At 44.5% G+C, this 27,858-nt stretch overlaps 1 protein-coding gene across 4 annotated transcripts; it reads right to left on the bottom strand.

Moving 5' to 3' along the window:
- Positions 1-50: 50 nt before the first annotated feature.
- On the bottom strand, positions 51-24,806 carry Nadsyn (NAD synthetase). Of its 4 annotated transcripts, XM_077637379.1 has the most exons (20): positions 24,660-24,806; positions 23,912-24,011; positions 23,758-23,818; positions 22,970-23,086; positions 21,182-21,235; positions 20,519-20,660; positions 19,708-19,796; positions 19,128-19,245; positions 17,275-17,406; positions 16,072-16,146; positions 15,320-15,444; positions 14,253-14,404; positions 12,661-12,829; positions 10,856-11,098; positions 8,938-9,069; positions 8,771-8,840; positions 6,395-6,523; positions 5,171-5,347; positions 1,232-4,103; positions 51-696 (listed from the first exon to the last, which is right to left on the bottom strand). In XM_077637379.1, the coding sequence occupies exons 2-19, from the start codon at positions 23,994-23,996 to the stop codon at positions 3,789-3,791; spliced, it is 2,385 nt and encodes a 794-aa protein (XP_077493505.1). In that variant the 5' UTR covers positions 23,997-24,011; positions 24,660-24,806; the 3' UTR covers positions 51-696; positions 1,232-3,788. The 4 variants fall into 4 exon arrangements, with proteins under 4 accessions (XP_077493505.1, XP_077493502.1, XP_077493504.1 ...); XM_077637376.1 differs by lacking the exon at positions 51-696 and having other exon boundaries at positions 3,654-4,103; positions 14,241-14,404; positions 24,660-24,797; XM_077637378.1 differs by lacking the exons at positions 51-696; positions 24,660-24,806 and adding an exon at positions 24,356-24,455 and having other exon boundaries at positions 3,654-4,103; positions 14,241-14,404.
- Between the last annotated feature and the right edge of the window lie 3,052 nt (positions 24,807-27,858).

The following is a 27,858-nucleotide window of genomic DNA, read 5'->3' as shown; positions in this document are numbered from 1 at the left end:
CTACCGCGCAATGGCTCAGGTTAGTGTCGGTGAAAGCGGAAATACGCGTCTTCAACAAAAAAATGGCTTTATTCAGCTTCAGCCACAACAATGAAGATGAAGAGAGCTCTTCGTGCTGAAACGGCTATTTTGAAGCAGTGAAGTGTAAAGCAACACTGACTGCAGCAAATTAACTCTCAAATCCAAGGCAAGTATTTTAAGCAACACTGCAAAGAAGCCACAGCTGCAGGCTTTGTCTCAGCGGCCTTGCAAATATCTGGTAAGCCTCTCGTCACTTTTTTTTTCTTTTTTTTTCCTCTGTGGTTCGCAGCACGAACTGGGGATAACCTGTATGGGTACTTGTCACCGAATTATTTTTTCTTCAGCCTAGAGTAATACTGCAACACAGGAAGTGCTAGGGGTGTGTTCAGCACAAACTACTACAACCTGTGCATCTTCAAATCTGCACCAAAACGCCTCGCCTCAAAATCTGCAGTTCAGGCAGCTGCAATAGGTCATTGGATATGCTTAACACTGCAAGATCTGCATTAAGTTGTGCACCACATATCAAATAGTGATGAGCATTAAAATTAGATATGGCATGGCAAGCAGTGTCTATGCTCCAGTATTCGACTGCGGCAGTCGTTTCACGGCAACTAGCAAGCCCAGTACTCCAACTTCGCACCGATACAATGCCATGTTGGTGTTAAAGGGACACTGAGGAGAACTCTATCATTTTTTTTTTGTTAGCAAAATCTGATACTTCGGCATTTCATGGCTTTGTTGCCGCTTGTCCGGGCGCGAAAGATGCATTTATTTCAAAGAAATTTGGATTTGAAGTTGAGAAAGTTTTTCCCGCCGCTCTGATTCAAACTCAGGGAACTCTTATGACGCCACGGCAACTCTTATGACGTCTCAGAACGGAGTGACGTGATACGTGACGTAAACGCAGACTCCGTGATTTCTGACGGCTAGCTGTGCGGTGTGCAACCTTCCTTTGCCAGCCTCAGAGATTCGTGGCTTCCATGAAGTAAGGAAAATTCCTCCAAGGTGGCGCCTCTTGTCCTAGGAAGTCATCACGCTTGTACTTGCGAGATTGGCCTGTGGCGGCGACACCTGTATTTTGGTTCTTGCTATTTTCTACATTACAAGAGCTTTGTTTTCAGTAAGTGTGGCGTTTTTGTGATCAGGAGCTGCTATTCTATAGATACAAGCCAACTTCAATTTCTCCTCAGTGTCCCTTTAAGTATACAGTGTCCTCGGCAGCAAACTGCAGCAAAAAGCAAAACGTGATGTGGGATGAAAAGTGTTCTGCCGTTCGCATCTAGCGCCCAACACATCCGTCACACGCAAAATATTTTTTCTCTCCAGTGAAATATGATGGCATGTGACATGTAAGCCCGTAAAAATGGCAGTATAGGCTTGCACTGATAAAGCAATCCAAGTGCAATGACCACAAAGGTGCGAGTTTCAAAAGAAGCGCTTTTCATGAAACTGGCTTAGATTTTTGTTCATCAGAAAAACTTGTCGCTTTTTGTAAATTACAATTTGGTGCATTTGATAACAAGAGCTCCACGTTTAAGAATAATGGCGAAGAAAGTACCTCTAGATCCATTGTCTCCGCCTGCTGGTACAGCTTTCAACTATTCTCAAGCTTATGAAAATCAATATTCCAAGTTGTACAGAATGTGACATGCTTTGTGGCAGGCCTAACAATACCGAAAAATATAGGACGGTAACTTAAACTGCATAATTTCTGCCATTCTTCCCAATTCAGAAATTAACTTGGAGATTATTTAACTCGTGCTTTAGCGAGTGGACGAATTTGCATGTGCTCTTGCGGATGTTAAAAAAAAAAAAGCAAGGTATAACACAGCCATAGACTCTTGCGTTCCTTTGACATATATTATTCACATTCCTCTACGTGTGAACCTAGCCAACATCTCGGATCTCAACCAAGTGATCTAAACAAATGCGGAGAATTTCTACTCCAACTAGCTTCCTGCATTTTGCAGCAATGCCGTCTCTAAGCATATAAACTACGATGCACCATTTCGCCAATAACAGTAAAACAATGTCATTTGTGATGTGGTTGCACCATTACACCCAAATCCCAACATCATGCCCAAAACAACACAAAAATCAGGACACACACTGTGCGATGCTCTAACAAGTGGCCAGCTACCGATGCTAGGCCCGTGCAAACTCATGTGATTACAACGCCTCGCAGTATGAACTGACGACCAGGTACTATAAAGTGACTTTGAAAAGGGAAATAAAAAGACAAAAATGAATTCAAAAGGCCTGAGAACAGCAACACTAGTGACCCTGACTCGATGTGCACGTTGTAAAAACCGGTTCTCATCTGCCGAACACACATCAAAGCGCCTGATATGAAGGTCTGAAATGCAGGTGTGAGTACAACTTGCAACAACTGAAGTGATGTGTGCTTAGGAAATTATTTAAGCAGAAGACAGTTTGATCCACTTTTAGTTTTGCTCAACACGAATGTTAACTCTGCATGGCATAAAATGACAGATGAGCAGTTACTACAACAAAACCTGACTATATAGCCACAAACTTGTGAACAAAGGATTGCACAAGGTCTGCCAACAATTCTAGGGCACAGTCTCACTATATCTGCTGCATCTATTTTACCCTGAAACGATACTTGATTTTTCACTTACTTTGTCAAAACAAGGGCACACAGTGCCTGAGGTCACGTTCTTGCATTTTTCTGCTCATCTGAACAAATTTTCTTGTGCAGTGTATACTAGCGTATGGATGCCCTTTCGTGTGCATAGAATAAAATACAAAAACTTGAGAAATTTGAAAACTATGCTGTAAGTGTTGTCAGTACAGAGAGTATCGTGATATCGTTGCTCAAGTCTAAATGCATCCATTCATACTAAGTGTGACAGATGGCACCACTATAACCAAAACACCTTACCTTACGCTATCTAGAGCCCCTCTCATGTTCAAGGGAGAAAATACAAAACTATAGAAATTACAAAAATTATGTTGCAAGCACTGTCGGTACTGCGAGTATCATGATATCGTTGCTCAAGTCTAAGCGTGTCAAGTCATAGCAAGTGTGATGGATGGCGGCATCTTGCATCTTACTTCATGCTATCTAGTATCAACTATGCGAACAAGTGCGCTCTGTCTACAGATGCAGCTACAGACTTGGTACTGCACATTGCAAGATTATTAAGATGTGAAAAATTGCAAACAAACAGCGCAAATTTGTAACGGCCATCGTGCTTCTCTAAGCGTCGTAGAAAAAAGGATACTGAAAGCCTAGCCTGAGAATGTTTTGGAATTAACACTGTTACAGCATCAAGCTGCTGTCATCTTCTAATCTAGTGCATCAATATGCACCAAGCAAACAATCCAATCCAACCAAAGCACGTTGTGAAAAATGAAAATTTGGAAAGCCTAGACCGGTCTCCAACAGAATCGCGAAAGCCACATCTCAAATTTGATGCCGCCGCACAAGCTTAAGTATCGCTTAAGCTTAAGTATTGCTAAAAAGAAGTTGTCTTCACTTGTGTGTACTTGGAGAAAAAGATAAATGCTGAAACTGTGGCCCCTCTAAGTTTAACAAAGTAACAACAGCCACACTTTGAACTCATCTACGGCTGTCTGCAGTTATGCTTTTTCGTTTCAATGCAACGTCAATGTAACGTCGAAATGCCAGCCCTCACTTGGCCATAAAAATTTGCACACAACGCCAAGGCACGTGCTTGGAAAACAATATAAAAAGAAAGCACCACGAAGTGAACCTTGGCCTCAGAGATCCTATGGAATCACAACAGCCATATCCTGGACTTGACTTCACCACATTCCAATGGGTCCCTGAGGCACTTTGCCAGATTTGTCGATGCTGCGTTACCACACACTTCGACCGCCGGTTGCCTGTAACCGCCGCCAGAGACGAAGATTCCCAGGTCTCCCGACGGTGTGTCGGCCATTTTGTTCTCGGGTGCACGCTGCTGGCCTTCCCTGGAGTCCCTAGATTTCTCCCCAAATCCTTCAGAGACTCCCCCAGAGTGTTTCCATGTTATGTTTGTGCCACTGGAACTTGTGGATGATACGTCCTTGAGAAGTTCGAGGTGCTTCACCTGTTGTGTGGCGCGAGAAGAATATAAATTAAGACAAGAAAAACTGACCACCAACTGATTACCACATCTGTGTAACATGAGGTTCAGTGACAGTTATTTGTGGCGCTGAATGTGCTGTTTGCTGTGTCATCTAATGGTGGCCTCTGTGCCCAGAGGTGTGAACAGTGCAAACACTAGTTCATGCCACTGCTCGCACAGGATGCCGCAAGTCCATAGCGTGGTGAGCCGTGCCGCTTTTTCGCTCCTCGTTTCTCCTTTCCTGTACACCAATGGCACTGGCACTGACACCCCACAGCCAGGAAACGTGCAATACATAAGTTCGAATCCTAACAGTTCGAAGGCAACGAGGTTTAAAAATTTGTTAACATTAATGGGAGCCTATTTGACAGATCTCATGTTGATGGACACAAAAGCCGTTGGCCTCGGCGTAACCGAGTGAAGGAGCGTATTGGAGGATAAAAGAGGGTGAGCGCAGAGCGCAGCAGAGGAGGAAAGAGAGTGACAGAGAAAAGAGCGCAAGGAGGGAAGTGGAAAGGGAAAGAAGGACGGCATCATGAAGAGTAGCGCGTGTCGTCGTCTGCTCACCGACGACATCACCGGTATGCATTGCTCTCCAAAGATGGCGCCACTATGAGACGGCAAATACGGAGCTTGCGCCAATTGCCGCCGGCTCTCTCCGACTGTGGCGATAGCAAAGAGAGCGTGACAGAAGGAAAGCAGAGCAGGAGGGAATGGCCACAGCGTGAAGAATACAATAAAGTAGCGCACTGGTCGTTCTCCCGAGGCAAGACTCATCGATGGTGGAACGCTGTGTACACTGCCCAAGTCGAAACCCAGAGCCACGTCCATTCAGCACTGCCTGTTCCGTATGCAATGGCCTACAGTTCAACTGTAGGCACCAATCGCTGCAACTGCGCTCAAAAATCGCATTACCAAGAAGTGCAATCGTTGCCTAAGTTTTTTTTTGTCTTTTCTAGCTTCATTTTCAGGGAAAGTAGCATATTTGTCGTTGGATAGACGTAATCAGTCGATGTAGGACAGCTTCATCTTGACTCTAACGCACTCACCTGGGCATCGATCTGCGTGAACTGCCAGACCCACAGGGGGTTGTAGAGGAATGGCCGAAGGTCAAAGCGGTTGTCGTCCGGGCTGTATGACTCAGCGTGGTACGAAGGCGTGATTACAGTCATCTTGTGGCGGTTGATGGAGTAGGTTCTGAAGAAGTGCTTCACCTTCTCCGCGACCTTGAGCGTGGAAACAAAATCACACGAAAGATGCTTACACGGACTGGCCACTTCAGCATGGAAAAACAAATGAATTGGTTAAAACAGAAGCCTACGCAGGTTCTCAGAGGTCAGACAGTTTCTAACATTTGTTGTTATGCATCCAAATGTTAAAAAGGCCGGAATTTCTCTATACCCCAATGACACAGAGGGTGGTAACTGCATTACCAGTTCATTATGCACAGCAAAAGCTGTGCGCCATCGGCATAAAATGAAACATGGAACTTAAAAACCTCGAAATATTAGCTGCCCAAGAAAACATACAGGCAGGTTCCATTCACATTTCCAAAAAATGATCTTCGTACCTTCGAAATGAAAAATAAACTTTTTTTATTCAGTCTTGCTGAAATAACATCTCGTTTCGCTTCTTGCATCTGAATTGTCCTGTCTGTGTTTCATATGATGCTGAGAGAACATACACATGGCTGCCATTGTGAACACAATCTTGCACATTCTATGCGGTTATTGTTCTTTGAAGTTTTGCATTCATTCTTTGCCTCGGAGTTAATGAAAATCACTCCACGCATAGCAGAGTTATGAGTGTGAAAGCTGCACTCTTAGGATAAGAAAAATCTACCAAAAATTTATGCCATGCGGCAGGACGCGAGAGAATCCAGTGATAAATGTCGCGTTGCGCTTGCATTTGTGCCGCAACACCGCATCCTCTCCCACTGTGCAGCTGCAAACCCTCACCCTCTTCACTGTGCCTCTATATTGACTCTCACCATTGCTGTGTGGCATCGCAGCTGCCAGATCCCTCGACCTCCGCATTGCATCTCTACAGTGCAGCGTTTGTTCCTCACTCTCGGTGCCCTACACTGTGGCGCTCCACCCCGGTGTGGCACCGCGTTTCGCACTGTCTTACCCCCGTCACCCTGTTATTGACCCATTACAGAGATCTGCGCCGAAGTTGCGGATGCCGAGCACATATCATTAACAGCTGTCACAATGAAATGCTTTTATTCACGGTGAGAGTGTCATGATCAAGTAATTAGGAACACTATGTACCTGAAATGGAGTCCACTTGTTCTGCCACTGGTGGACCAACTTGCTGAACATGGCGTACGGACCACAGGCGAGCTGCTTCCTGAGTCGTCCGTATGTGCTGAGCTCCTCGTACGTCATTCCCATGTCGGCCTGCATTGATCGCATCTGCTCATCAGCAAATAACCATGGTGAATAGTACTAACATGCACAGCACTTTACTCATTGTTAAAAGCCTGACATAGCAGCCCACATTCACGAAAATAGCTATGCTCTCCACGTAGCAATTTCTAGTTAATTTAATTAGGCCCAAGTCAATTAAGCCATTAAGCAAAGACGCAAGGAACAGTCGAGACCCAAGCCTGCTCTGGCCAGGGCAACATGGTAGCCTTGCGTTAATTCATTTTTGTGACAGGCAGTAAGTGGCCTTAACAGCATGTTGGCTATTCTGTTGAGTGGCCTGATGATTAACTGCACAAAAACGAATAAGTGCCAGGAATTGGTTAGGGTAGCTGCGCAATGCCTACCCGTCATGCAGCCATGCTGCTTTGCTAAGTGAAAGCAACTGGCAGTCACCTGCCAACGCAGTCTGCCAGAAATCTTTCCTCTCAAATTCAGTGCACACACATCATTGATATTATTCTTATTATTTATTTGTTACCTGCACCACCTGCAGGTAATGTGTTCATGTTTAGTAAATACAGATATGAACACATTACAGAAGACCCTTCTGCAGTAAAGTCACGCGAACCAGCAAGAATGTTTACTTTATCAGAGTTTTTACTATATCAGTCGTCGGTGATAGCATGGCTCTGAGGATGCTCTCTGGCTACCTACTAAAAGAAATGTGTTGTCTTAAAAAAGAAACACTCAGAAATACCTTCCATCCCACTCTTATCAGTCCTTTGTGCGACAATTATTGATTTTCAGCTATCACGATTTATGTTAAGTTTTAGATTTCATTTGCGTCTTGTGAAAGTATTGCAATTGCACGAATACAACATGGCTATGAATATAATGCCAGTTTGATTCCATGTAAAACCAAAGCTTTGTGTGGACACGTCGTCACCTTCCGAAGTCTCAGCGTCATTTAAGAGGCAATAGCTAATAAACCGCATGACAAACTCAAGCGCTGCAAAACCGCCCTCACATGCCACCACTGCTGTGTTGCGAGCGTTCGCCATTTTCTTCCCTTCTCTACTCATCACTGCACTTCTCAGCTAACCGCATCGCCTTCTTTCTACGTTCATGGCCAGCTTTAGTTGAGGGAAGCCCTTACAAGTTGGGTTCTCCTCACGCTCGAGGTTGATGGTGAAGCTATCTCAAAAAGTGCCGTTGTGTCGTCTTCAATATCCACTTGTCTCCGAACGGTGTCCTCACAAACCTCGACTTCGCGCATGCCACGATGTCAGATCTCATCACTCTGCGGGAAGTACGTCGCCACGGCCAGACGCTTTTTACTATAACCATTTCTTGTAAAAAAAAAAAAAATCTTTACTATAAAGGAAAAAATGTCCAGTTGCCTATGGACTGCGAAATGCGACCCCAGGTTCACTTTACTGTATTCGAGTTTACTATAGTGGGGTTCTACTAGTAATTCCAAGCGCGGCTTCCACTTCTTATGTACTGCTACCCTCAATACCAGCAAAGCAATACTGTTGGCGCTATTAGACGTATGGCACCAACAAAAACCTGCTGTGGTTATGCTAACAGATATCGGCAAACGAGAACCTAATGCCAGGCTTAGTGCTTGCTCACAAATCGTCAACAAAACCGGTATGATTATAAAGCTGCAATAGTGATTACGTTCACCTTGAGTAATATGACCAGTGGCACCTGAAATAACACAAACACAGATGGCACAGAACAAAGGTAACTAGAGAATGGGTGAAGCACAGCTCTGTACTGGCTGATGATGACAGCTGCCCACACACCTAACAAAAACATGGTTCAAGTGCATTGTAAGAGTAATGCACTTACACTAGCTAATTGCTGCCAAGGCTGCCAATGACTGCTTTTTGCTCTCTGTGGGTTAGTGCTACAAAAAGCATCAAGAGATGGCACCACCTACACAATCCAGATACCCTCGTTCATATTCCGAGAAGGCAGCAGCTCAAGCTTCTTGGCCCTTCTGTTTCATTCTCATAATTAAGCTTCTCTAAACGGCTTAATTTTCATCATCCCAGTAAAAGCACCTGAACCTGTGGCCCCAGTCAAGTCAAATGCCTAAGCATTCCCGATATAAAACAAGAACAGAGTCACAGAGTTTAACAACCATGAAATAGACCATAACACAACAGCTAGACAGGTGTAGTGCATGTCTGGGTTAAATCTGTGGGCAACTTTATGCTCAGACAAAATCAGATTCTACGAAGACAAAAGAGCAATTAGTAAACGCACCTCATCTGTCTGCACAACCTGACCATCCTTCAGCGGCGTCAGCTCAGCAGTTGGTGTGGCCCTCAGTATCCTGGGAAAATTCGAATGCAGAACAGGCAAAAGATTTGCAACCATGTGCAATTTACATGTAAAGCACCTCGGATCAATGTGTGCAACAAATGACTCACTCGTTTAGAGCTGACAGCTTGAAGGTTTCGCACGCATATTTTAAGAACCGCTTGAGGTCCACTTTGCTTATGCCTCCTATCGGGTTGATGTCCCCGCTTGAACAGTCATACTTCGTCAGGTAGCCGCGGAGCCTGTGTAGAAAGTGCTTGCTGCATCAGTGCTGCAAATGCTTGTGCAAGAGTGCCAACAAATAAAAGATTCTCTTCCTCTTCCTTGAGGGCTAAATATACTATTATGTGAAAAAATACCGTATTTACATGAGTGTAAGTCGACCCCCCAAATCACATTTCCGAAAAATAAAAAAAAACTTCCGAGGTTGTTTAAGCTTGGCCTCGAATAGTTGAATGCGATAGCATTATCCGCCGATAGCCGCCGTTTGTCGCCAGCCGCTATCGGCTGCCAAGCGCGGTTGTGCCCGCGGGCACATTCCAAAACGAAAATGCATTAGTCACTAGACCACTCGTCCACACTTAATTTGCGCCATCGTCCTCACTAGCGCTGCCGTCGTGATCGCTGCTGCGGTCCCACAGCACGTTGTTCTAATGTCGTCGTCCAGCGAAATCCCGCACTTCGCAGACAGCCACATCACGACATCGCGCGGAACAGCTGGAAATTTTCTCGCTGCAGCTGCCACGCCTGTATCACCCATTGCAAACGTCGGAATTGTGGCCCGGCACGCGGCTGTTCATTTCTTCAGCGTAAAAAGTGGCAGCCATCTTGAATGTAGCCGTGAATGAGTGCCAGTCGCTTGCCGAACATGGAGCATAAATGATGACTGACGAAGCACTACATTAAAAACTTGTGAAACGCGGCCGGCAGTAGTCAAATGCATCAGAGCCAAAGAGAAACTACGCGTGAATGGCGTCGGCTCTTCCATCGGCTACCAACACTCCCCAGCACCGCTGCCGATCCGAGTGGAGGTGCCGCCTTGATTGGAACAGCAGCTCTTCCATCAAACATCAAAGCTCCCTTGAGCACCGAGTGCGCATTTGGAAGTAAACTTGTTGGACGCTTGAGCTTCCCGTAGAACGCGATTGCGGTATCGGGCTGCCGCCGCTTATCAGCAACCGCAGTCAGCAGCCACGTGTGGGGTGCCAGTTTGCTGCTTATCAATAGCTGCCATCAGCCGCTGCCCGCGCCCGCAGGGAGGGTATGCCAGTTCTGCGCGTTGACCTAGCAGCTGCTCAAGGACAGCATCAAGAGCGATGCCACGGAGCCGCGCAGCAAAAATGCAACCACGCTGTACCATGCTCAATATCTAGTTTGTCTTGCCTTTACTTATAGTGCGATGTTTTCATTTCGATTGTAAGCCGGCTTTGGACTTTCAAATTTAAAAAAATAGGTCGGCTTACAATGGTGTATATACGGTGGAAAAATACTCGATTTCGGTGGAAACAACAAAAAATGGCACCTGAAGGGATTAAAAGGACATCCAATATTTGTTCCAAATAAAAATTTATCATGTACCTCGTTGTGGTTATGCCGATATTTATTTGGCAGTAAGATACACATTTACTACTCAGAAGATCAGATTTAAAAAGAAAGAATTTTTTTTTCCCTGTTAGTCAATTAATAGGAGCGAAGTGAAGACCATGAAGGACTCAATCATCACCATCTGGAAGTGAGTGGCAGTATAGCCAACCCTCAAGGATCCGTGAGAGAAAAAAAAACTATCCTGATGTCGCTGCAGCTTCCTCGCGAAAATGATCTGTAATGGCGATACCAGCAGTATTTCAGTTTTTGTGGCCTATTCAAACTTAAAATGCTCTCTTTTCAGCGAAAATACTGCACCTTTTTTAATAGGATGTGGCAATAAACAGATGCGGGCTCTCGCATTAAACTACCGAACTATGTACATTACTTCTGACTACTGTACCGCAGCTCCACTTATTACTGCATGCCACAAAGCTGGCGTACCCTTCATCAACGTTGCCAGTGGCCAGGACCAGGAGGCCACCCGGTCGATCTCGAGCCCAGAGGATGAGTTGAGCAAAGAGATAAGCCAATACCATCCGCAAGCGAGCCTGGACATTCTGCAAAGCCAGGTCCTCCCGAGACCCGCCACCAAGAACACGAAATTTGGGAATGCGGCCCGTCAGCGTCGAAAAGATGGCGACGACAGCCGTCACAGCCGCATCAATGGCCACGGACATGTGGTAGCTGCAATGCGTAAAAACAACATGAAACACAGAGTTCAATACATACAGTAAAACCTAGTTGGTACACTCCCGGTTCATATGCTCGAAACTGCAGGTAATAAAAATGTCCCAGAGACTTACACTAATTTTCTTACGCTTAATACGTTCCCGGACAACACCATTTCGTGGCTACTATGCGCATATTAAACAAGCTGTGTTTGCATAATTATTTTAGTGACCAACTGCATCAGCATAAACACGTGAGCGGCCCGAACCTTAGGGAACGCGACATGGAAGAACTGGTGTGTAGTGGCAGTCACCCGCTATGCTCACTTCTCTGCAGTGCCTCAGTGTAAAAGGGCGAAGCATAAAATAAAACAAAAAGAAGTAGTGCATTTGCACAAGGGCAGTTCGTTGCTGCGAGGAAGCGGCATAAAGAGGAGAAAGGCAGCAGCTTCTTTGGAGTACCTTTGGGTAAGGGGGGGCTAAGCATGTGAGAAATAACAGATGCACTTATAGACATGCGGGCCAAGTCCGTAACCACGGAGCAAAAACTGCGATTGCTTCCCCACAGTGCGATCTTGCAAGGGGGCGAGGCATCTATAAACGCGAAAGGGGCCGCTAATTTTTCTACTGCCGTGCAGTTTCGATGCACTCAAAGAATGGATGAATCATGCGGACAAAATTGAGGGAAACATGGGTGCTGGAGCAGTGAGACGCCTTGTAAAAAAAAAGCCACTCATCATCCGAAACAGTAAACATCTCTTTTGTTAGCTGGATGATGCATAACCCACAGCTGCTGTCATCATGGGCTGGCGTGAAACTCAGAAGACGCCAAACCTATGTGACCAGATTGTTTATCACCCATAGGGCCTTTCAGCCATAGTCAGGCCTGCTGCTGAATGCACATGAGAGGTGTGCAGGCAACATGGCACCCCGCAAATCAGTTTAGTTTAGTTTATGGTGGTTTAACGTCCCAAAGCGACTCAGTCTATGAGGGACGCTGTAGTGGAGGGCTTCGGATATTTCCACCACCTGGGGTTCTTTAACGTGCACTGACATCGCACAGTACACGGGCCTCTAGAATTTCGCCTCCATCGAAATTCGACCGCTGTGGCCGGGATTGAGCTCGCATCTTTTGGGTCAGCAGCCGAGTGCCATAACCAATAAGCCACCACGGCGGCTTACACCCTGCAAATCAGGCTTGAGGTGGGATACTAATTAGAAAAACCACTTCATGTGCCAGTCATACCCCAACACAGCCCCATCTGAAGCTTGTCCAAATTAATCGCAGTGAGTGGAGCTGTGTCCAAAGTAACGAGCCCCCAACACTCAGAGTTATCCAGATTTTCAAATTAACAGGAGTAAAATGGAATAATGATTTTCTGCTTTATAACCAAGGCAATGAATCAACAATTCCAACTCCTCCCCATTCACCTCTGTACTCAGAACGACCTTTCAACCTCTGCATTTTGCAATAGTTTCTGTGCAGAACAAGTATCAGGAAACTTGTTTTTCCGCAAAGCATCTAGAAGCCTGTCAAAAGTCAGCTGACCTGGACGAAAGAATGCAGTTTTGACTCGCCTTCCAATCTGATTGGCAAGGTCTTTGGAGAGTGCCCGGGTCTCACGTGACGAGTTCTCAGTGCCCATGTAGCACGTGACCAGGACCCGGTTGCAGAGTTCCCGCGGCTCCCTCGGCACATACTCGGGGTCACCCACAATGCGTCTGGCATCACGTAACACATCCTGATCTGCGAAAGGGAGAGGAGGACATAATACCATGTACAGTGGGGAACAAGACCACAAGCAGGGTGTGCTAAACAATGAAATTAATGCATGCTCGTGAATATATTTCTAACTCGACAATGTTAACAGCTGTGACTGAGCTAGCTCGCAAGGGCACATAGAAGGCATGCACCCTTGCAAAGCAATTCTTGAGAGCTGCCCTAATTATTTCATTCAAGCTTAGTATTCTTCCTGACACGAGCACTCGTGCCGCCGTGGTGGCTCAGTGGTTACGGCACTCGGCTGCTGACCCGAAAGACGCGGTTTTGATCCCGGCCGCGGCGGTCGAATTTCGATCGAGGCGAAATTCTAGAGGTCCGTGTGCTGTGCGATGTCAGTGCACGTTAAAGAACCCCAGGTGGTCGAAATTTCCGGAGCCCTTCACTACAACGTACCTCACAGCCTAAGTTGCTTTGGGAGGTTGAACCCCTATAAACCATAAACCACGAGCACTCGTGTCATGTCATTCTTCTTACCGTTGTCCTTGTCCTTCGCGCTACTTCCACCATGAATGCAATTCAACTAGCCCAGCTTTTCACCTTACTACAAGGACAGCTGTGCAAATGTAGTGGAAAATGCAACAAATAAAAAAAGCACAATATCACTGGACGAGAAAAAAAAATTGCGAGTTCCAATTATTGATCGCACATTGGACGAGTGACATTGTGATCAAGAGCAGCATCACCCAACCATGTGGAACTGTGAAAGTAATCATATATATTATCATGTTTCACGTTCAACTTGCTGCACACACTTGGCTATCATGACAGGGCAAGCGAGAAACTTAGGCATGCTGCTATTTACAGCTCTAAGACAAATGTCGCATTACGACCAGAGACACGTCCAGACACCAGAGACGGGTTTCACTTAAATATATATTCGGTGATGATGCCTATAAAGAATACGAACTGTTTTCTTTAGCAAAAGCTAACCAACTGTCGGATTCTCATGCATGTAATAGTGGCGCCATCTGTTGGGAGAGATGTAGCACCCATGAACTATATGGATTCTGCTTGTAGTGGTCACACTGCTCACCTGCTCACAGATGGCGCTACTGCAGTCTGCATAGCTAGGTTCGCTACATTCAGTTAAGCCTTGCTACAGACCATAGTGCATGTTTATTTGTTGAGAACAAAGCAAAGAAAATATCATTACGAAGATTATTTAAAAATGAATCGTGTCTCTCAGTGCCATTTTTGCTATATATATCTGAGCCAAAACAAGCCTAGAGTGTTGGCTAGAGAAGTGCTTGTGTTGTCTCTAACCCCACTTGTACCATTCTCGAAACTTCGATCATGAGTTCTTGTTTTTCACAACATTCTTTCCTATCCGCAACACTCACGCGTGCACGAGACAAGTGGACGGAACACAGCACACCTGCTGACTCACCCCCGTTTTTGACAGCAGCACAGACGAGGCGGCACATGGAAAACACAAGGGTTGCAACACTTGCACTGTCAATGCCACCGCTGAGTGGCACAAAGAAACCGCCCTGTCCGCTGCGCCGTAGGTAGTCCCAAAGCCAGCAGGCAGGCCCCAGGCTGCAGACCAAGAAGCCAGCAAAACAGAAGGCGGCAAGAATCACACGACGCGGCAATGACACATGACGACAGAGTCCCCACATCTCGTGTGGTGACACTAGCGTACCCTGTCACTAATAGCATGATCACCGGCCCTCAAGACACTTGGTGCTGTGAACAAAAAGGTTTGCTCACAGTCGCTCCTTATGGCCTTCCAACTTTCCCTTAAAATGACAAAAACTGAAACAAGCTGCCTCATGGCCACTGCAAGCCCTGTAACTGCACCACCATTTCACGGCTGGTAACTGATGTCGCAAAACATCCTTGTTTTCTGGGTGGACACTTCTGGTCGACCTCAATTTACTATACACAAAAGCTGTCGTTAGCTAGTAGATGTATATGTCGTCTAGAATATGTCGTTAGCTAGTATAGGTTCACGAAGATTAAATTTGACAAGAACAAACAGTTCTAAAATATAATGCTGTTCTTGATCAAGGAGCAATCCTATCTTTCCAATGCCAATTTTCGAGACTGCCAACAGCCTAATAACATGCAGACTTCTTCATTAGCAAAGCAGAAGTGGGCACACATTCGCCTTGAAACTATGTACTTATTTTTACTCGTACACATATCTTCTACAATATCATAGCATGTAATTTAGTGTATTCACTCACATAATGAATGCACCTGCATAATAAATGCATCCCCTAAATTAATTATTAAAATTTGAGGAAATTTTTATTCATTTTTTTTTTGCATACAAGTGCAGCCAACACAGGAGTAGATAAGGTGTGTATACTATAATATTATCATAACTGTTGTTGTGTTAGCAATAAATACAGTAATATTCAGTATAGAAAAAAAGATACATACTAAAATACAACACGTAACAACATCGCTTTCCTAAAATCGGGAAAGTGATCTGAGTGGCCTCACGCAATCTCTTCCTCTGGCGTGGGGAAGACCCAGGAGATCACGGGGCTCGGGGGCACAGCCATGTCGGTCGTGCCGGAAAGGGAGTAGTCCACCACCACCCGAGGGTAGCCCTCCGATTCTGCCCCCTGGAACAACAACCCAGGATAACCATATGACAAATGCTCATGGTGTAGGTTATGTCAATAAAGCATACAGATGATGGAGGTGTACAAGGTCACAACATCACCAGTGAGCAGCTCTTCTGGTCTTGCCTCTGTATGTGACAAGATAATTATTCATGTGATAACCAGTGACAGCGACAGCAACAGTGACAGTCAGCATGACGCACCACCAATGGCACTTAAAGTGCACACAAGAGCATGAGCTAGCAACAGCATCTATGTACCTCACAAAGACTTTGTCCCTTGACACAAATAGCCAGTGGCAACTTAATGACAGCTGCTCCCATTGTAGACCAGGTCTTCAAAACGTGCTCCGAGAGCATGCATGAATAAAATCATTGTCGATGTCAAGCAATCACATAAGGTGCGTCTGAAGAAAAACAGAACTCTGAAGTTGATTTCAGTTGCTTCATTTTTTTGTTTGCGAAAGTATTTTCTCCCGAGAGTGTAACAAGGAAAGCACACGAGGTTAGGGTAAGTCTGTGACTGCTGAAACAACATTAGAACAGAGAACTCATAATAAAAGATTCCACTGAACGTTTCACGTTTATCGTAATATTGGTTTAATAGGGAACAAAAACAAACATCTACCTTTAGAGTTCGGCTGCGGTTTTTGACCTTGTATGCTCTGACGTCCTCCAAGTCTAGTGTAGCAGTCGTCACTTCCTGACAAAGCAAGAATTTTCAGCTGTCAGCCCAAAGTAACATAATTTGCATTTTTATTATGATCAGACATGCATACTGAGCGGCTTTTGGGAAGTTAAAAGAACAACAAAGAATTGTGAACTTTTACTAAAATACTGTAACACTGATAACAAAACAATTGTGAAGATCATCATTATGTTACTAAGCTGCAGTTCACAGTTCATACTGCTGGCCTGTCAGCAGACAGCTTTATTTCTATAATAATGCGCTCAGTCAGTAACATTTCAGTAGACAAAATTGAAGACTGAATTGGTCTAAACTAAGTGCAATATAAGTAAACCACATAAGGCGTATAGCAATACGCATAAGCTAACTTTTAAGCAAATACTGTGCACGACAGAGCAGTACACTTCACCAGGCAGCAAGTACTGAATATTGCAGATCTGTGAGCCACAACATTCTGAGGCAGCAACATTCCAAATCTGGCAGCAAGCTATTATCTTAAAAAAAATGTTGCCATTCGTCTCATACTCTCCAGGCGAATGAACCTGCGGAAATTTAGAATATGCATGCACTTTGCAGCTAACGGCCGCCACTCATCTGATTTCAGCACTGTCCTTTCTGTTATGTAATGGCATGTTTTTTTATCACATAACTGTTCCAATGCCATGTGCATTTGCGATAACCCTGTTTTTTTTTAATTTTTTTAAAATTGGTTTTGGGGGAAAGGAAATGGCGCAGTATCTGTTTCATATATCCTTGGACACCTGAACCGCACCATAAGGGAAGGGATAAAGGAGGGAGTCAAAGAAGAAATGAAGAAGAGGTGCCGTAGTGGAGGGCTCCGGAATAATTTCGACCACCATCGCACAGCACACGGGCGCCTTAGCGTTTTTCCCCCATAAAAACGCAGCCGCCGCGGTCGGGTTCGAACCAGGGAACTCCGGATCGATAACCCTGTTTCACGATGGTTTCTTGTTGAGCCCGTAATCTAGCCCTTCAAATACTTTGTTCAGCAGTAATAACGCAAAGTCTCAACAAGTCAAATTGAAAACATTTTAGGAAAACATCTGCTGCACCTTTTTGACTGCACTAATTTCGACACTGTAAATTTCGGCCAACATCAGAGTAAACCATGAGGGTGCTCACCACTTCTTCCAATGCGAACTGCTTGGCGATTGCGACGAAGTCGCCGTTGATCGCAATACTCGAGCAACCCTGGTAGTAGACCCGTTCACCATCGCAACCTCGTAGGTTGGAAAACATGTAGATGCCTCCACACTGTTGGGACAAAACCACAGGAATTGGCCACTGTTCCATTTTGCAACCAGGGGTATTTATAGCTTTACTTTCATTTTTTAATACATCCAAACGAAGTGGCAAATTAAAACAGTTTTGTGTTGTACCTCGAACCTCTGTGGTGAAACCTGGCCACTGGACGTGCTTATCCATTCACTACGAAAGATGCCAGACAGTGTGTTCAGGTATGGTAGCGCATTTTTTCGACTTTTCGACTACATATGCATGCAGTAGATATCTTCAGCCACTCATGATATACATGGTGTTTCACCTAAGACTTTACACAATTTTTGACAATAGGCTTTTTGAGTTAGAATAGTGCTTTTACGGCATAGCATTGTCAACGGTGTAGTACATCAGAATACAGCCAAGACGTACTAACTAGCAGGCTGGTTAACTAATATTGAAAAGTTAGCTTTTTAACTATTACTGTAAGGCTCCTTATCTATTGAGAGGCTGTAGCCCATCGTAAGTAATATACATATCAGTTTTAAAAATTTTGAAAACGCGCTTACCCTCGACGCTGTGGTCTAACAAATTTTGGTTATTTCCATGAGTTGCGTGCACTGGAGAGGTTGCTTCGCCTGCAAGCTTCTTGAAAGCGCATGCGATGTAGTTAGATTTCGGTGAGGCACAGTGCCGAGGGTAACGGCATTTTCGAAATTCCAAAAACTGATATGGATATGGCTTACCGTGGGTTACACGCCTGTCAGTAATTAAGAAACCTAACAGTAATAGTTAAAAAGTTAACCATTCAATATTAGTTAACCAGCCTGCTAGTTAGCATGTCTTAGCTGTATTCTGATGTAGTACACCAATGACAATGATATGCTGCAAAAACCGCTATTCTAACTCAAAAAGCCTATTTTTAAAAATTGCGCAGCCTTAGATGAAACAAAAAAGTGACCAAAAGACTTAACTCCTAAACTTGTCACAGATGTGGCAAAGAGATAAGATTTCCCACTTCTATGTCCAGTGATTACGGCTTGTCACTGATGAGCTTGTCTAAGTCGGTCAGCCAACCCATGTTTAACAGCTGACACCACAAATGACTGAGATATTTTCAGATTCTCTGCTTCGTTCACTGACATGTAAAGGAGCCAACTTGACTGTAAATCGCTTGCAGCTACTTGTGCAGAATTCCACAAAATGCACAATTTCATAAAATACAATAAAATGCAGAGTAATTTTCTCCCACATCACGACTGTAACATTAAGAAAATGACAAATATATGTTTTACCCCACACAAAGCGATTTGCTGCTCTGTCTGTCTTCTTCTAAATAGAGATAATGCACACTGCAAACAACACCTTATTTTAATTTATATTGCATAAACTAGACAATCCATCCGCAGATCTGCGTGAAGCTTGAATTCAAGCAGGCAAGCGGTTTTGACTGGAGCAGCATATATTGGGCATTTTATTTAATCCAGTATTTTTATAAACATGCAGCATCAGCTACAAAACAAAACTTCTAAGTCTCTGTTATGAAGACAGGCCAACCCCTTATTCAATCATAATTGTAAACATATTCCCTGATTTACTACCAGGAAGATGCAATTATGCTTTTGAGAAATCTGTTCTAAGAATCTGTATCTAATAAGATAAAACACTGTGTGTGTGCGCGTGCGTGTGTGCATGTGTGCGCGCACGCAAATACACACAGTGTTATACATATATATATTAAGAGACGGCAAGCTTACCTTTGCAGTAGCTGACTTGATTCGGTCGCAAACAACGTAGTTCTTCCGTAGCTCATGATAAGACCCACTGCCGTTGACTATGATCTCGGCACCGTCCAGCGACGCCATTATGTGGGAGCTGATGAACAGAAGCAGAAAATCTATTGCGATTCTCTTGGTTCACACAACTACTTACATCTACACTGAACTAGCATAAAAAATTCTTTCGCCTGATCTGAAGAAGTCCTAACAAAGCTTCAGCGATTGTGAAAACTTGATTAAGTGCACAAAGTAAGTAATTTCACCACAGGCTCTTTCTAGCCTGCCAGTTCTCCGAGTGAATTCACGACATCCTATTGAAGATGCCATAGAGGCCGCCGCGGTGGCTGAGTGGTTATGGCGCTCGGCTGCTGGCCCGAAAGGCGCGAGTTCGATCCCGGCCGCGGTGGTCAAATTTCGATGGAGGCGAAATTCTAGAGGCCCGTGCACTGTGCGATGTCAGTGCATGTTAAAGAACCCCAGGTGGTCGAAATTTCTGGAGCCCTTCACTACGGCGTCCCTCATAGCCTGAGTCGTCTTGGGACTCCAAAGGATCCCTTACCTCAAAGGATTCCAGAGCTCTTCGCAAATCTCAAACCCGATGCATGTGTCCTTTGTTGAGATGACAGCATCTCCAATAGGAACCACTTTCTGGAAAATGTGGAATCATAAGCACCCACACATTCAAAGGCATAAATAACGTACCTCCAGTTCCATGCGGAAGTATCACGGACTCTGGTATTAGTACGTGTTAGACGTTCTTTGAATAGGAACTTTATTGCTAAGCTTATATCTTAATATTTATTTCTATATATACCATCAGGAACACAGCCACACTGAGATTTTAACAGACACTGCTCATCTAAATGAAAATACCATTTTCACAATACAGAACACCACAAACACTGGTATAAACAATGCCCACATGCAAACTATAGGTTTTAGACTTCAAATCATGTATTGCCATTATTCCTGAACACGTACACATTTAGTCACCTGTCCAGTCGCCCAGTTTCATACAATAGCATCACAAAATATTCCTGCAAGATTATGAACCCCGGCGATGTGATCGGACAAATCCTTTATATTTTTCTTATAAACTGTACAGATTGTACTGATGAGTTATGGTGATGAAACTGTGTATTGCTTGATTTTTAATTTTTACTTCAACCTATCATTGCCACACCGTACTACCACAGGACAAGCCGCGTGCGTGGCTTTTTTTCTTTTATTCTCAGCCATTGTAGACGACTGGAATAAAAAGTGACTGACTGATTGAATGAAAGAAAAACCTCTCTAAAACAAAACAGTAGTTACTCTTGAGTGCAATCCAAAGGCATGCGCAACTGTCAAAATAAAACTAACAACCGCACCTGGTCGGTTATTTCAGAGATCATGCGAGGTAGAAAGAACTCCTCAACCCGCTGCGGCTTCTGCCATGGCGTGAACCAGCGTGACTCCCGATAGTTGCCATCGTCGCACATCATGAGCTTGGGACGAATGAGCAAAACTTTTCTGTGAAATTTAAAGAATGAGATGTCACAAAATAATGCGTACATGCAGCTGTGCTCTTGGGTGCTCAGAACACCGAAAAATCTGGTGGCTTTACTTATGTATTACTTCAAACAAACAGCACATCGTTGGTAGCTAAAAGTGACTATAAGAGGAGTAGGAACAAGCAGTGCATATCATAATGCAAGTGAAATAATGATGTCTCCAAAAACTGCTATGGAGAAACAAATATAGAGTTATTCCTAAATAAATCAGCATTACAAGGCGAGGAACAGATGGTAGGAAGGCTACATTCATGTGCTCAATGAATTCCTACACAGTAAGCTTGGCAGCGGTCACCAAGTTTGGGAATAACTGGATTGTGTATAATAGTAAGGCGTGTTCATAGTTTAGATGGTTTAACATGAGAACACACTAAAGCAAGGCAAAGACAGAACCTGAGGATAGAAGGGCATTATAAACAAAAGACCTTCTAAGCATATTTGGATGCAATGAAGAATATTGTGGAAGTGGAAGAAACTCACTTGTTCAGGAATACCACTCTGCAGTTGTATGTGACATTTCTATGCATAACAGGCCTGAAAGATTCAGAAAAAAAATGAAAAGGACTACATTCTTTTTGTTAATTAATGCAGAAATACATTATGCATATTGCACACCAGGCTTTCATGGCAACAGTTTTGCATCTGCACTTTGTGGCAGCAATTCTGGGTCTGTGCAGCAGAGATCATCTGGACAGCGTTAAATAAAATAGCAGCTATCTTTTTACAGCCGTACTCTGTATACACGGCCGCGTCGTTGAGAGAATAGATTATTCATGTCATCCAGGTGAGGACGCAAGAATATAAAGGCGAAGAAAGAAAGGCATAGCCTCGACTTAGTTCAGGGGCTTCCATCTGCAATCGGTGGGACTACTTTTTGCAGAAGCTGAAATCTTTTTCACTTCAGCAAGGAATATTTAATCTTGACAAAAACAAAGCAAGCACCACTTTCATAAGCCTCGATCAAAGTTAGCTACAGAATTTAGTAGAGCATGCCAATTTCAGTGCCACAAAATAACCCCGGGAAGAATGCTTGTATATAGTAAATAAAACAGGACGAGTGCTGCTTATTGGTACTATGCCAGTTTTCTTCTACATAATATCTTCCTTCTTTCCAGTAATACAACTATTTAAACATTTATTGATTGACTGACTTTCTTATATCCCAAAGAAACACTGTAGGTATATAACGTATGCTGAGGTGCTCCAGATTAATTTGGATCACCTGGCATTCTTTAACGTGCACCAAACTCTCAAAACATAGGCATTTTTTTCCAATTTCACTCCATTTAAAGACAGCACTGGCAGCTGGCATCCAAGCCTAGCTATGACCCTGTGCTCAGCAGCCCAACGGTACAGTGACTAAGCAAATGCAGTGGGTTCGTTAAACTTAACAAGTGATAGATTTTATGGTTTTGCAGCAATTATGATTCATTTGTGCTACATTAATTCAGTTGTTAATTCAATTAACCCTGAATCCTCTGTCTTTCATTAGCCTTTCTTAGCTCCAGTCGCACTGAAAAGCACTGAAGGCATTATTCTGCTGATGCAGGACTGCCGTTAGCTCTATTTTCATGTTTATTTCACTCCTTATGTAAAATATACAGGTGTGAGCACTACAAAAGGGAACTTGCGAGCATGTGTCAGAGCAGGCACACCTCCTTACTATTTCATGTTGTTATGCTCTAAACAGCATGAGATCTAGCAGTACATGCTGAAATGCAAAATCAGTAGTACATGCTGCGACATTTTTTCAAACTGAAGCCACCCTGAAATATTTTCCGTTGCAGTTGTAACGAGGCATGCGTTCAGTATTTGACAGAGACAGATATGCACAGCTGGCCCTCATCAGCATGCACTTGCGTGTTCCCTTTGAAAGTGCTTGCGCCTGTACACTGCAAAACTGAAGCGCAACAAACGTGAGACAAAAGGCACTGCAGAGACACAACAAGCTCCGAAACAATGGCAAGGCATTTAACTACTACAACTATCTTCACTGGCCTCACTGTCTGTACTTAAGTCGGTTCATGTGTTTGGCTATCATGTCTTGCTTTTTGCACAAGAAACAATTAAATTAATAGTATTTTCTTTTCACTTCACTACTGGTTTGATTCGGGTTTCATACTCTCCTTGAATGGAGTAGAGCAGTATATACGATGAAATATCACAGAAACAGCACTTGCTACACAACTTAACCAAGGTCTGAGTGAAGAATGAATGTGAGCACAAAAGGGAAGCATAACCTCAAACGGCAGAAGTGGGACTACTTACATGCCCACATCAACCATAATGCCTTCACATGTTGGGTCGCGAAGGAGAGACGCCAGAACTTCCCAGCAGTGAAGCAGTGTATCACTTTCGTAGAAGTGGTCGGCACAACCGTAACCTCTGAAATGGGTGCCACATTGAAGATGACGAACGGCTTCAGCAAGGGACTCTCATTACGCCACTGTTGTAATGCACCAGCTAACAATTTTCAGCACACTGGAAAACGGTGATTTCTGCCACTTGAGCACTCGTGCCTCAATACCAGCTCTCTGAATTGGCGTTGAAGCTACAGGAATTGTGTGTTCACACTGCATTCTCATACTTTTGACTGTGCCGATATTCGCTGATGCATTGTTCATGCACATTTTTGCAGTGCAAACATATTTTAACGTTTTGTTGCTCCTTAAATTATGCAAAAAACTGAGATGAGAAGTCAAAAACATGTTATAAAAGTTTTCAAGTGATGCCAGAACACTTTCTTCAGACACTGCAAGCTTAATGATCTCAGAAAAGACATGAAAACACAGCTATTCATATGAGCTTGATATGACAAACTGTTCAGTCACAAATTCGGCAAGAAACTGCTTTAATGAGTGTCCACTTGTGGATCATGTCACCCGACAACATCGACACTGATTGATTCTGTACACTCAGCTTGATGACTGGCTACAGAATGTGCACATATGACAGAGGTATTAGTCTCTTTTGCTGGGTTTACGATAACCAATATTGAGTCTAGCTGACAATTAGCATGGACACTTTGTAAATGTACAGGCCCGGTGATCACTCACGTCACTTCCAGTTCAGGCCCTGATCTAAACGAAGCTCCCTTTGCCTTGGCTTCTTTGATGCCTGAAAAATAAAGTGCATAAGGATTCCAGGTTAGTACCACAAGTAACCGGAGTTTGCCGGATGAACCATATAATGATATGGGAAGATACTTGCTCTTGAGAATGCGTTTGTAATTTCCGTCAAAATCCAGTGCCCACTGGTTTAACGTGCACACAGCCAGCGTCACCTTTCTTCCCATGGTCTAGACTTTTATCTGCAAAAAATGCACTCACAATAAAATGCGAAGGTCAATCACAGGTGTGGCAGCGAGTTTCGAATATCCGTACAGAGCGACCAGAAACCAAGGAAGTTTGCCTTTGCGATCAGAGTAGACGTGAGCCAGGGTAAGCAGCAATAATACGCGACCCTTCCGCAAGTTGTGAAAATCGTTGAACAGCAGAGCACGCGCTTACTAAAGTCGTTATCGGAAAGAGCAACCTGTTGCTCGAGACGGCAAAACGGTTGACACTGACTCAGCTCGACCACCACGCGCGAGCTACAAGGTTGCACCGCATTGGTTTCGCGAAACCTTGACATGGCCTTCAAAGTAGCGCATACCTCACGGGCAAGAATGATGCGGTGTTCGCGGAATGCCGTGGACTGACCGTCTCCGCAGCACGGTACATACGGCCGAATTCGCACGCAAATGACATCGAAACAACCGCGAGATCGATAGCTTCGACGCACGTACGCCGCGCCAGTTGTTCAAACAGCAGTACAGCACGCGTAAGCGTCCTCCTTTCTTTCGAACAAAACGGAAACAGCTGTAGCCGACGCGCAGGGAGAGCGGTGCAACCAAGCACGCCGCTGAAGCGCGACGAATTTGGGACAAAACGGAGCGTTGCCGGCGTGTCACACTTACCAGATGCCCGAGGAGGTGCCTGATCAACCTTGAAGAAGCCGCGGAGCCGGTGTTACGCACCGGGAAAGTTTACTTTTGGGCGTACGTAAAGTAGCGCAACGCGGTTGCAGCTGCGGCGCGTGGACGGCACACCTCCATGAAAACCTTGTTCATGTCGCTTCCCACAGAGGGCACCACTAGTCAGCCAATATCACCGCATTATCATCATCATTTTTAAGCAGTTTTCGCTCGATCAGAGGCGGCGCTGGCTCGATACAAGAGGAACAGCCACAGCGACACGAACATCATCGCTTCTTTCGGCCCTTGTTTTTCGGCGTTTCGGAGTCTCGTTTTTCAGACCAAGGCGTACGTGAAAGCAGCGGGCGTGAAGAAAAAGGTAGGTGTGGTCGTCACTTTGAATCGTTCGAACCTTGTCGCACGTGCCTCTAGCCTTGTGCTAAGTGGAACGCTGCCACCGACGCAAACTAATCGCTCCTTTCACCGACTTGTCAGGTCCGTTGGGTCCGTCATCGGCTGTGTGCGGTCCGTTGGCCTTGGCTACCTCTCGGTTGCAGCTCTGCTCCGTCTGAAACCACGATGCTCATCAAGGTGAAGACCCTCACCGGCAAGGAAATAGAAATTGACATCGAGCCTACGGATAAGGTCGAGCGAATCAAAGAAAGGGTGGAAGAAAAGGAGGGCATTCCACCGGCACAGCAGCGCCTCATTTTCAGCGGCAAACAAATGAATGACGACAAGACAGCGGCGGACTATAAAGTCACCGGCGGCTCAGTGCTGCACTTGGTCCTGGCGTTGCGTGGAGGGGAGTGGCGTGCGTGTAATCAGTAGGAGTGCCAATGTTTCAGACTTTTCTGTGACGCACATTTGTGCTGCAAAGAAATGCCCCGGACTTGTGTGTGATTGCTGAAGAATACCCGGCTTGAATAATTGGATCCCAAATAAACCGAGTTTTTGACCCTCTAATGGAAACTGACTTATAAGAGGAAATGTCTTCTTTCGAAACGCATTCAAAACATGCGTCCTGTTTCAACAACTGCTGTTATAGAATTAGAAAAAAAGTACCTGAGTATGTCTGTCAAGCCTTAGGATTGGATCCTCCCTAATATAGACACTTAGGTATGTCTCAAAAATCACACAGATGAGACTGAAGTAGCATTTGGTACGGCACTTACTTTAGGCTTGCTGCAGGTTGTTGAAGGGTGTACAAGAAAGACAGCACAATATCTCTCCTTGACTCATGTCTGACACTATAACTCAAATAATTCCTGGAATATCTTATCTCCACAGGGCATTGCTGTGAACAGTAACAGGGCTACTAAACACTTGCTAGCAACATGCTTTCATTACGCAGCTTTCAGAGCAGTGCCACTGATTTGCATATTCTTCAGGTAAAGTTGAAGAATTTTGTAAGCAAATATATTGGTCATCTTTGCTGGTGAATTAAAAAGAAAACCCATCTCAGATGAGTAGGTCCACATTGGAACTTCAAGTGCTTAAGCCTTTGACACCCACTTTCGCGAATTTACAACATACTGCTTATGCAACGTTTACTCAGTACTACATGGAGCTTGCATGCAATGTTTGATGTTGGCATATTCTCAGTAGCTACGTCTTTAAGGTCAAAATGGTTGGTGTAAGCTGCATGAAGAATAAGGGGGTGCGAACGTATGACTTCCAGCCAGCATTCAACCACTGCTTGTCTATCATTTTCTGACAGATGTGAAAATAATAGGAAGGCATTTGTTGGATATAATACATCGTTTACTCTACCTAGACCTTTGAATTGGATCAATAACTTTGAATAGGTCTTTCACACAACTTGGACTGGTTGGACTAACTGGACCATACAGGTTATTATAACTGTTAATAACTTGTGACGTACTAATTCTTTAATTTTCACTGGCACTAGCAAATTTTTTAGATTGCCTTTTGAAGGTGGGTACATTACCTGACATAATGTGGAACTAAGATTTCTTAATCTTGATTCCTTCATAATTTGGGCATGAAAGGTTTCAGGAAGAAAAAGTTCTTGCATGCTAATCAGTGCTATGCCTGGAGAGGCGACGTTATCTCACTTTATGTTAACTTGCCCCGAACTTCGGGAGGCACGCGAGCAAGACCTCGGCATTCAGGGTTACCACTCCAGCTGAACACAAGACACTCGAATCTGGACCCATGGGTCCCAATAGCGAGCCTTGTTGGCATTTACAGCCGACATAGGCTTGCACATGTATCTATAACCCTCTTATGCCGAAGGGCATATTCGCACAATAAAAAAATGCATATTCTCTCATTTTTTCGCATTCGATTTGTCGAGACTCCACTGCTTGACATGTCCACCCCTCTCTAGAAGACGTGCGAAATCCTTGCTTGGTCCCTCACGTGGGTCCAACATGGACTGATTTTCTTGAGGTGGATGGCTTGTTTTAGTACACTAGCGCTTATAGTGGCCATTTTCTGCATTTGGGCGCTGCGTGTTTGTCTGAAGCCGGTTTTGTGCAGGCTGCTTCCCTGCCCACCGTGTCAGGCGGCAGCCTATTTAATCATGAGAGGCTGCTCGGGAAGAGCTACCTGGATCGCAACTCAAGTCCCACCGATGGCAGCGCTTGCCTTGCGCCACTGCTCACCTGTTCACCAGGCAGCTTACTTGCCAAGGTGTAGCCGGTGGTAACCAGGTGAGAACCTGCAGCACTAATTAGGCAGCACTGGACCTAAGCGCAAGCTAAGTGGAATGAGCACGAGTGGTTAGGAGGAAAATGTGATTCGAATGATGCTTACGCAGTAGCTAAATGAAGGAAGTTGGGGTTGTAACTAGGTGGTAGCCTTGTGCCACCCAGTAGGTCGTAGCTCAAATTGACAATTGACGTCATGATAGTGCGCATATCTGCCTTTTGCCTAATTACCCAAATCGACTGACATTTGTTTTTTGAAATGCACCATTATTCTATCCCTATATAAATTTGCATTCTTTTTACTATAGAAATGGACAAGCAGCCAACCTCATTTAAAAGTTATTTTGGTTAGGATGTTACACATGCTCCAGTGGGTGCAGCTGCCTTTTCACCCATGCTAGAAATTCTATTCATGAAGCAGCCTCATAACCATTCACGCCATCCTCCGCCAGCATTCACCAGCCTGCATTTTTGGATAGGACACTTAGTTACTAGCTTTGACACTTCCAGCAGCACGAAAATTGACT

Source organism: Amblyomma americanum, chromosome 9, assembly GCF_052857255.1.
Source record: "Amblyomma americanum isolate KBUSLIRL-KWMA chromosome 9, ASM5285725v1, whole genome shotgun sequence".
NCBI classification, from domain to species: Eukaryota; Metazoa; Arthropoda; class Arachnida; order Ixodida; family Ixodidae; genus Amblyomma; species Amblyomma americanum.
The sequence above is the reverse complement of the archived record's forward strand: the minus strand, read 5'-3'. Positions and strand labels throughout refer to the sequence as shown.

Excerpts from the sequence above, each read along its gene's own strand:
- Nadsyn (XM_077637376.1), bottom strand. The coding sequence starts at position 23,996 with ATGGGAAGAAAGGTGACGCTGGCTGTGTGCACGTTAAACCAGTGGGCA. Across the intron at positions 20,661-21,181 it reads AGAGTGGTATTCCTGAACAA|AAAAGTTTTGCTCATTCGTC; the intron begins GTGAGTTTCTTC and ends TAAATTTCACAG. Across the intron at positions 8,841-8,937 it reads AAGCTGTCAGCTCTAAACGA|GATACTGAGGGCCACACCAA; the intron begins GTGAGTCATTTG and ends GAATTTTCCCAG.